At 44.1% G+C, this 10,659-nt stretch overlaps 1 protein-coding gene across 2 annotated transcripts in view; it reads right to left on the bottom strand.

The window, feature by feature from the left end:
* Positions 1–10,659, bottom strand: part of PRMT8 (protein arginine methyltransferase 8) — a 190,951-nt gene that overhangs the window by 50,878 nt on the left and 129,414 nt on the right. For both annotated transcript variants that reach the window (XM_011367865.1, XM_011367863.1), the window contains exon 2: positions 7,083–7,268. In XM_011367865.1, coding sequence (XP_011366167.1) covers positions 7,083–7,163 — 81 coding nt within the window. In that variant the 5' untranslated portion in view covers positions 7,164–7,268. The remainder of the gene's footprint in view (positions 1–7,082; positions 7,269–10,659) is intronic.

Below are 10,659 nucleotides of genomic sequence, written 5' to 3'. Positions count from 1 at the left end.
CACACACATTCTACTGGATCTGCTTCCATTGTTGAACCCTGACGGATACAGAATTTGTTACTAAGAACAGCTCCTGAGGAACGGAATCTAAAGATGCATTCTCTGAATTGGTTCTGAGTTTAAAGGCCCTAATAACTCTATTGCCACTGGCAAAAAGGACACTGGTAGTCAACAGCATAAAATGGCAAAGGAGTTACTCAAGTTTTAGCTTTAGATAACTGTAATAAAGTACCTATAGGAGACAAGACTGGATGGCCGAGTACTTGTTATCTTAACACATTTTACTCAAAATAAGTAGTATGATGGGGTGAGTTGGTTGGTTGATTACTACTAATTATGCTAAGAAAACTTGGAGAAAGAAAATCACAAGTAGAAGAATTTAAAATTCCCAACTCAGGGTCTGTATATAGCACCTAAAAGCTTCCATGACTTCTCTGAAAAATGAAACAAAATTTAGTTCCTGTAGGTGCAGGGCCAAGATTTCTGAAACCAAATCCAAAGTCTAATCCTGCAAATATCTGAATTACAACACAAGTTGAATTCCTATCCTTGTTGGGTTTCTTGTGTTCAAGTTGAGGCAACTGTTGGTAAGAAATGGGCCTGAAAATTGGAATGGGAATACATAGGCAAATTCCGATGAAGCTGGGACCACAAATCCCTAAATTATACAGTCTCCTTTGCCAGTAGAAGCATCTACTACCCCTGTCTGAGGGACAATCGTATCGGCTGCCCTTGAAGTACTTGCTTGCCAGATACTGCTGATTCTCCCCAGGACCTACCCTAACCAACTTTCTTTGGTACTATTGTTTCAACTAGATTCAACTCCAAGTAGGATGTATAAAGTGTGATTCATGGTGGGGCAGGGGGAGGAGGTTAATACATCTCAAAAGAAATGCATGATATTTTTGATTTATACAGATTGAAACCTGGGCATATGTATGAAAATATATGTTAAGAGTGTGGGCTCAACATGGAAGGAATATAAAGATGGATTGAGCCAAGTTTATTGAGATAGAACCACTAAGCAGAGATTCTGGATCCACTACTTTAGCTCCAGGGGCTCAAAATGCTTCCAACTGTTGGTTGGTTTGGTTGACTGAAATAGGGACCCAAAATTAGCCTATACTAAATGAAATTGAAATGTCAGAATTTCCTCAGTATACTAAAGAGGAAGGTATCCAAAGGCTTAGGGAGATTGGAATGTTAGAGGGCATTTGTCATGTGAGAACTACTCACGATGCCAGAGAACAAACCTTTCACCACAGCTGTGAGAAATAAATTTGTGAGTAGGGACTAGCATCCTTGAAGATCTCTGTGGTTGCTATTCTCTGAAGGTCAAATATTACAGGAGGGATTTTTACCATCGACCTGAGATCTCTAAATTCAATGAGAATAATATCAAACTGGAATCCTGAGGTAGAAAGATCCAAATTGAAGCATTTGATCACCAAAGATGATGTGGGCATTGTTACTATAAAGGACATGGAAGCCAAAGGTTATTCAGAATAGTCAGTGGTGCAAAGAACTCTGGGTTGGCTTGTTGATCATAGTGTCTCTAGAAAAGAAATAGGTAGAAAACGTACTAAATCCTTGTTTAATATGTTTAAGCAGAAAAATCATGAGTGTAGGTCTAGTGAACAGAAGTCTGGCTTGAATCACCAATATAGAGAGTCATAGCCCCTCAGTCAATTCCCAGAGTTGAGCTAGTTTACACACTTAGAACCCCTTGAAACCCTATAGGGAAAAAAATCATGTTCTGTTGCCAAAAATTTATGCTGTTAACTATTCTCCCAGCCTTTTTCCAAGAGGGCCTGCAGCCACTTACCAGGATGATAATATTAGAGAAGAAAAAAAGGCGGGGGGTGGATTTTTGAAGATTATTGGACACTGGCCCTGAAATGACACTAATTCCATGAGACCCCATCATCCAGAAGACTAATTCTAAAAGACCCATGCTCCACTCACTTTGCCTATTTGATCCCTGCAGAAAATGGAAACGAACCTTGGAGAATGACCATAAATTATCATAAACCTAATCAGGTGGCGATTCCAATTGCAACTGTTGTTTCAATGTGGTTTCATTGCCTGGGCAAACTGGTACAGTTACTATTTTTTATTTCTTTTAGAAATTTATCCACCTATATTTCTTCAAATATTTTCTCTGTCCCATTCTTTCTCTTCTCTTCTAGAATTCCAGTTTTTTACATATTTTACCATTTGATTCTGTCCCACAGTCATTGAGGCTCTGTTCTCTTGTCAATATTTTTTTCTCTTTATGGGTGATTTGTATTGACCTGTCCTCAAGTTCATAGATTTTTTTTCTATGATCCCATTCAATAAATATTTGGTTTAATCTTGCTTTTTGTTGTATGATTTCCCCTACTATATCCTGGAGATTTTTTTAAATCATATTTTTATAGTTATTTTGCCATCTTTGTCTGATATTTCTAAAATCTGGGCTATTTATGGATGTTTATATTGATTACTTTTTCTCTTGACTGTGAACAAAATTCTCCTGTTTCTTCATGTCTTATCATTTTTATTTTATGCTGTAGTTGATGCCTGAGGAACAATACTAGCTGAAGTTAGTTGTTATTGTTTTTCCCCAAAAGTAATGTCTTTTCCTTTGTTAGGCAGCTAGAGTGATGGGCTAGTCAGTTCGATCTAATCAGGAGTTTGGGCAGGTTTGGGATGAGTTTATAGCTTTAATCCCTTCTCAGGGACTTGGAATTCAACCACAAAAGCTAAAACATCTTGTATTTGTTTTTCAGGCACTACTTCAGGTGCTGCCCTCAGGCTCATATCTTTGATCATGCTAGAAGTTGAATAAGGTAAGGGTTTGGTTAGACCGAGTTCACTTTGGGCTCTAAATTATTTGAAATTAAGCTCAAGCCTTTCACCCCAAGAGATGTCTGGGACCAAACACTACAAGACTGCTAGACATCAAAACTGCAAGACTTCAAATCTATGAGACTATGAGACTGCAGATAGTTTCCCCAAAACCAGGTAGAGGGCATGATGCATGATCCATGCTCTATAAATAGGAACGTAGTAGAGTATAGTGGTTGTGCACACCAATTCTGGAGCCAGAATTCCTGCATTCAAATCATAGCTCCAATTTTGCCTTCCGTGTCTCAATGTCCCCATCTGGAAAATGGGGTAATAAGAGCACCTACTTCATAGGGTTTTGTGATGGTTAAATAAACATAGTAAGTGTTACATAAATGTTAGCTCTGGCTTTTTGTGACAACGTCCATGCAGGGAAAATGTTGAGAGTAAACAGAGAATGGAGGCAAAATAATTGCAGTGCTTTCAGAAATCTTTCAATCACAGCCATAGTTAAAAGTCCTTACTGCCTTTCCTGATGGAATTAGATGGTCCTAGTGTGTCTGCAGATCCCATTGTTGCTAAAGCAGAGCTGCCCAAGTGTCCCCCTTTAATTCATTGCCTTTCGTCACCTTTTTTGGCCCCTTCTTCCTTTCCCTAAGCCTCCAGATTATAGGTGTTAGATCCAAAGGTACGAGCTCTGGGAAGAGAGAAGTGACTTAGCAAACCTTCCCCCACTTGGCCTGCCAAAAGTAAAGGCTCTTCTCTCCTCTACCCCTGCTTTAATCATGCTTGGGAGACAATAGCCTAAAGAAGTCCCAGACATTTCAGACAGAGCATGGCACTCTTCGTTGAGAACAAATCCCAGCTCCCATCTGTGATATGACTTTGTCTCCCAGCTTTCTTGCCTATTAAACACATGACAGCACATTGCCTAATTGCTGAGAAATGAGGCCCCGAAGAAGCTATTTCAAATAACCTATAGCAAGATTGTCAAAAGAAGAGAGCCAACCGGGAGTAGGATGGGCGCCGAGGGCTCGGGGCCTAGGAACACAGCCCCGCTGGCAGGCGGCCAAGACACCAAGCCCAGGGCCTAACAAAGACGCTGAGAATTCAGAGCCAGGATCTGGGAGGTCACAGAGCTGGCCCTCTCCACTTTTAGCGGAGTAGGCACACATCTGTCACTTTGTTCCTGTTCCAGATTCCATTCTTCTCAGGGGCCCTGTGATGGAAAGCCACAGTCTTCCCCTTCCTTGTCCTTGCCTTCTTAAGACCGATTACAAAGCTGTCTCTGGATGGAGCCATGGATGGAAGAACAGAAGTGTCCAGGATCACCTTTCACTGTGCTCTCCAGCCCCCAACAGTGCCCTTTGCCAAATTTGGCACTTCTTGTTTACATTTGCAGACTAATCAAACCCAAGCCATCTTCCACCATGTTTTCTAAACACTCACTGATCACGATTAATCAGCAAGCTGGCGGTGCTGCTGCCTGCCCTGTGAGCATCTTGTTAATGACAGAAGAAGAATGCCAAACGGCCAGCTCGGCTCTGGGTGGTGAGATATGGGTCTTGCCCAGACTGAGGAGGCAAAGGCGTTGCTGAGAGCTGTCTAGCACAGAATGTAGATCCCTGGTGCTTGATAAGGAGAAATGAGCAGGCCCTCTCTCTGAGAAGAACAATGTTAAGAGTCCATCCACTTACCCCTCTCCTTTCTTCCTACCAGATGAACCTGGAGACCAAAATCAGGGAGGAGGGAAAGCTCGAGGTAAAGGAAGGCCAGCTAGCCACCCCTACATTAGAGACCTATGCATTTCCCTGAAGCCAGAAACTAGGGCTGGCTGGTGGCAGCAGCAGCAGGAAGAACTTAAGCTAGATAATCAGAAGTACTTTCCAATATGAAGGATTGCTAAAGCTATTCTAGGACAGGTTACTAAGGAAAGAAATGTTATCTATGACCTATAGATCCTTTACCCCAACTTAATTAGCCTAGTCTACACTATGTTTATATATATGTTCCATGTACAAATTTGACTTTTCTATCAAAACACGAAATTGAGGGAACCTGGTATAATATTTATTTGATGATCCTTGGCGTCCTCTCTCAGTGGAGATCATAGCCTATTGGATGCCCAGTCATGGTGCTGACCAGGCATCACCGGAGCGATGACATTAGCAGTGGTGTCAATAAACCTTAGCAAATCAGATGATGTGCCAAGCCTTGGGTTAGAGGATGGGGAACCAAGTCCTGAAGGAATTATAGAGATTAATAATAGCACAGGAGATCACGTCCCAGGTACCAAAATGTGGCCCGGCAAGAACTTAGGAATTTAGGGGGATGTGTCAGAGGAGGCTCCATAGGGGCATGGAGCCTAAAGACTAGAGAAGAGTAGGCATAAGCTACACATCATGGTTGGTTGTTTCTATCAGGTAGATCCAAGGGGAGGCATTTGGGAGCCCCCAGAACTGCTGTTTCTTCTCAGGAATATGCCCTGAAATAGGTGCCTAGAGCCACCAGCTCATTAGAATTTGTTGCATAGAGGATATATGCTTTAATTAAGGGCAGGGTCTTGAGGAGGGGAGCTCCTGCCCCCTGGAACCTCTCACAGGCCTAGGACAGGATTCTATGCACCATCCCAACCCCTCACCCACATTGGATCAGGATCACTGAAGGTGTAACAGCTCACCTATTTGCCCTGAGAAGGCATTTGATCCACCAAGAGCTGCAAGCTTGACTGCACAGGCCTTCCTGGGCCAGGACCCCCAGAACTAAACACAAGGCCCAATCTCCTCACCCCTACCGCAGAGCAGGCCCCAGGCCTAAGCTTTTGTGTGAAGAGCAGTTCTCAGGGGACCCAACCTTGAGTCTCCCAGGCTGAGCCTCCAAGTCTAGAAGTAGCTGAGGGACCCTGCCTCCACTCTCTACCTCCCAGTGGAATTGCAAATGAACCAGAGGAACAAAGTCAACATTTTCTGCAAGAAAGAATGATTTTAGAAGCTGTATGGCATCATAGTTAGGAATGAAGCCCCTGAGCCCAAAATGTGAAGGTTTCATTTCTAGTTCTGCCGTTTATTAGCTAGTGACCTTATGCGCAAATGAACCAGCAAGGATAAACAAAGGTTAATCTGATCCTTAAGGTCTTATATCCTCATCTGTAAATTAGGGACAAATAATAATACCAACCTCACAGGGTTGAGCTGAGGAATAGATGAACCAATAATAGAAAATGCTTGGTAGAACACCCAGCATGTTGTAAGCATTCAAAAAAAAAAAAAAAATGCTGGCTGTTATTATTAAACACGTTTCTGGTAATGGCAGTATCACATTTTAATATAGAAAGGGTTTACAGAAGCATCTAATTGGAAGGGGGAGCTTCGAAACTTATTTTGAAAATGCATTTGCATAGCAAGCAAACCTTTGTTCCTTTTTCAATATTTCTTTATATCACAAGGGGATAATAGAAATATTTTCTTTCTAGGGTTCTTAGGAAGATTAAATGAAATGATACATATACTGTGCTTAGAACAGTAAGCACTCAGTTAATGTTAGTTGTTTATTTGGGGTGGCTTGAAAGAGTGTTGGAGGTGATAAGGGCAGGGTGGGGGTAAATTACTGTTGTGCTCCCACAGTAGCCAGGATGCCTCTTGTCAGGAAGCTCTGTTTCTGTTACAGCTCACATAGACCTTCCCTGCTATGGTGTAAGACAAGCATTTACATATAAGAATTTCCCAAGAATCGATCAGGGTATCAGACCTGGGCCAGGTTTTCAAGGAAGGTTGATGTATTTTTTTTTCCCCTGGAGGCACTCATTCATTGGTCTAGGATGAACCTAAGGGTTCATGTTCATCCCTGCCTGAAGAATGGACACTGTGACCTTCAAAAGGCCTTTTTGGCCTCAGGACCGTAGCTGCAAAGCATCTGAGCTCCAAGAGCAAGGACCGAGGACGTCCAGTCCACCTGGATCACCTGGACTGAGGGTTGGGCAGACACAAGTGCCCAACCGTAAAACAGAGAAACCTTGAGCACTCCTTCCTCCCCCACTAAGAAACACAAACACCCATTTTTACCTACTTACCTGCTCCAGGCCAGGCCCTGATCCCCTCCCAGAGGGGCCCAGGGATGGAGAGAGGGTCAGGGGCCTCGGGCCAATGGGAGAACTCACTTCATGACAGCAGAGTTGAACACATTATGCTGTCTCGGAGAACAGTGATGAAACAGGAGGGCCAAGCTCGCCCCAATCCGCCACTAGGGTGGTTTACCTCGTGGATCCCAAAGTGGGCATAGGAGTCGAAGTAATAATCTCTCGAGGTCATCTCCTCGGGGTTCAGCAGCTTGGACATCTTACCCCGTCCCGGACAGCTGGGTTGAGTGGACACATGATGGACACATTGCACAGGCTTGGGTGGGATGACAGGCTGAGGGGGCTGAGAAGGGGGACTGCTCACCTGAAGGAATAAAAGGGGAGCCTGGTATTAACACTGGCAGTGAGGTCCTGCTCTCTGAGACTCGCCCCCGCCCCCCGCCTTCCTTCCCACACCTTGAGCCCAGTTCCAATCAGCCACAGCAGCCACTCCTGAGGGATGGATGGTGCCTTCAAGCTTTCTGGCAGTCACATTGATGGCTGAGGCAGCATGCTACTCAGGAGCCAAACAGACCTGGATTTAACCCAGTTCCAGCTCTTACTAGTCAGGTGATCTGAGCCCCAGTTTCCATATATATTAAATGGGGACAATAATACCTTCCTTTGGAGGTGAATAGTAAACATTCTATAAAGGGAAAGATGTATAGCATAGCATCACATAGCATGATTCCAGAGCCAATCTCTTAAAACTCAAATCCCAGCCCTGCCACTTACTAGATATACAATTTGGGGCAAAATTATTAACCTCATAATGCTTTTGTTTCCCCCCATCTAAAATGGGAATAAAATGGTCCCCATCTCCTAGAGCTGTCCTGAGGATTAGACAAGTTGGTATTTGTAAAGTGCTTAGGAAACAGCCAAGCGCACACTGTTTGTTAAACTAAAATAGTGCCACATTCACCCTCAGGAAGATCACGCCCATGGGCTTCTCTCCACCCAACAGGCAGCACTTGGCTCCCAAAATGCAGGTCTCTCAGGTTCTGGTGACTCACATCTGTTGTCTTGCCCTCTGGTTTCTGATTCACAGTTCTCCGAACTTCAGCAGATTACTGTGAACTGTGAAGACCCTAACTGATGATGACATGCCCAGGTACAACAGTTATTGTTCTTTTTGGGACCCCAATCCCAACACTTAGCCCAGCTTCACTCACACCCAACTGCTGCTGCCCATCGCTGATCACTCTTCCTCCTCTTCAGGCCAAGGGGAGGAGGAAGAAGGAGATGGAAACTCAGAGAACTTCTGGGGCAGAAGCACAATTGTGCCAGAAGAGCCTCCTCTCCCTGCAGTGTAGGAAATCCAGGTGTGCACAGCACAGCAATGACTGACCTCAAAGCAGGGAAGCATATTTTAAAACCAGAGAGGCAATAGTATCCAGGAGTTGGTCATCTGGGGCTGGGACTCAGGGCTCCTGGATCCTATCCTGGCTCTAGTAAAATTAAAAATAGATATCAAGAGGCAGATAGAACAGTGCAAGAATACAAGCCCTTGGGGTCACACTGCCTGGATTTGAAACCCAGCCCTGCCACTTGTTGGCTGACAAATGACCTTGGAAAGTCATTTGTCATCACTGTGTCTCAGTTTCCTCCTCTGCAAAGCAGAGAATATGATAAAAACTACCAGAGGGAGCTGTCAGAAAGTTTGAATGAGTTAATAGATGTAAAGAAATTAGAACACTGCTTGGCATATAGTAAGCGCTTTATTATTATTATTATTATTATTATTATTATTATTAGTCAGATTACATAAACATGTCCCTGTTCTCTGCCTCAATTATCTCATTTGTGAGCTGGGTCAGCTCAGATTTCCTAGCCCTTTCCCTGCAAAGTAAACAGGGAGGTCCTAGGACAGAGCAAGATCAAGAAATCCCAGTGACTCTATCCCTTTATCATGCTGTAGACACAGCTCTAAGACTGCCCTATGTCTCGGACTGGAGGGGAGCCAGCTGGGGGACGTGATGGTCCCATTTTCCTGGTGTATCTAGGCTACAGCCTCTGGGAAATAAGCAGACTTCCCAGTTTAGCAACATCAGATTTTAGGTCAGTGAAATCCTGGGCTGGCTGGCAGAGGCAATTGGGGCTACCTCATTAGAATGCAGCAGGTGTGCCCACCCTCATCTTGGGATGTTGGTCACGGTCTTCAGGAGGCTAAAAATAGACTGTGTCAATTGCACACTCCCGTGCTGGCTGCAGAGTCACCTCTAAAGCTGAAAAAGGCTCTGTGCATGAAACTGACCCCAATCTTGAATCTATTTAAATATATCAAGGAGAGAAAAAGGCCTAGCTGATCCAGGCAGAATGTGTGGTCAAGGTTACAGGGGCCTCTTGCAACTCTTAGCTGCCATTCAACTATGATTCCAAGGTCCCCTTTTCCATAGGGCCCCCTGAGACTCTTTTCTCAGCAGCCAACTTACAAAGTGTCTACCATGCATTTATGAGCCAAAGCAATGAATAGATATGGGGCACTCAGCTGCATAACCACAGGTCATGGGGACAAAAAGGTGACTGTGATTCAGTCCCTGGTGCCATGGGCTGTTAGCCCAGCTCAGCCTCCTGCAGAGGGGACTTGCACTCTGCCCATCAGCTGATGGGTGTGCCCTGTCCCAGGAGGCTGAGAGCAAGGTGGGAAACAGCAGTGACCCAAGTTCCCTGGATATTCAGCTACCTGGATGGTCTTGTCATTCCAGAACTACCTACTGAGCATCTGCTTTGGCGAGGCACTGTGTTGTTCCTATGAAAGATACAGACATACAGGACAGCACCCTCAAAGGACTCTGCTTTCTAGTAGGGGTATAAGACCTTTGAGGGCCCCACTAGAGGATGGAATAAAGTTTGTTTTACAAGAGAAGTTCAAGAAAATTGTTCTGGGAGCTCAAAGGAGAAAGAATTCACTCCACTTTAAAGAATCAGAAAAGCCTGGGATAGCTGCAGTGGGGTAGGTGGGGACCTTTCTGAGTGGAATTCAGCAGGTGAAGATGGTGTGAGAGAACTCTAGGAGGAGGGGAAGGCTTGAGCTAAAATGTGAAGGGGTGGGAAAGCAGTGAGCTTGTTTGGGGAGCAACTTGGCGGAGACAGTAGGAGATTCAGCTAAAAGAAAATTATGGCCAGGCAAAGACGTAATTAAACACAAGACAATGGGGAGCTGTTGATGGTTGGTAACCAGGGAGTTCTATGTTCGAGCTCTACTTTAGGAAGATTAATGTGGTGGCAGTGTACTGGAGGGGCAAGGAGAAAGGAAGAATGCAGGGATTGGCATTGGAGAGAAGAGGTATGAACTTATGAGGCTATTTGCAAAATCCAGAGAAATAATGGAAACCTGGAATACTGCTGTGATGGAGGGGCTGCCTGCCAGAGAAACTGTAGAAATAGAATCTATGGGAGTTGACCACTGACGGCACATCAGGAATCAAAGATGACTCCAACAGTTCGAGCCTAGGGGACTAGGAAAATGGTGGTGATATCAACAGCAATAAGCAAATCAGTAGGAAGGACAGTTTGGGGAAGAGGAAATAATGAATTTCAATTTGGATATGTGATATGTGAAATGCCATTGCATCATATAAAAAAGATGTCTAGTAAGCAGACAGTAATGTAGTCCCAGTCAATAAATATCATAAGCAAAATTAAAAGGCAAGTGATAAAATCTGAATATATTCCTACCTTACATGGCAGACAAAGGTTAATATCCTTAATATGCA

This window comes from Pteropus vampyrus, unplaced genomic scaffold (genome assembly GCF_000151845.1).
Source record: "Pteropus vampyrus isolate Shadow unplaced genomic scaffold, Pvam_2.0 Scaffold137, whole genome shotgun sequence".
Taxonomy (NCBI): domain Eukaryota; kingdom Metazoa; phylum Chordata; class Mammalia; order Chiroptera; family Pteropodidae; genus Pteropus; species Pteropus vampyrus.
This window is presented reverse-complemented; position numbering and strand designations above follow the sequence as displayed.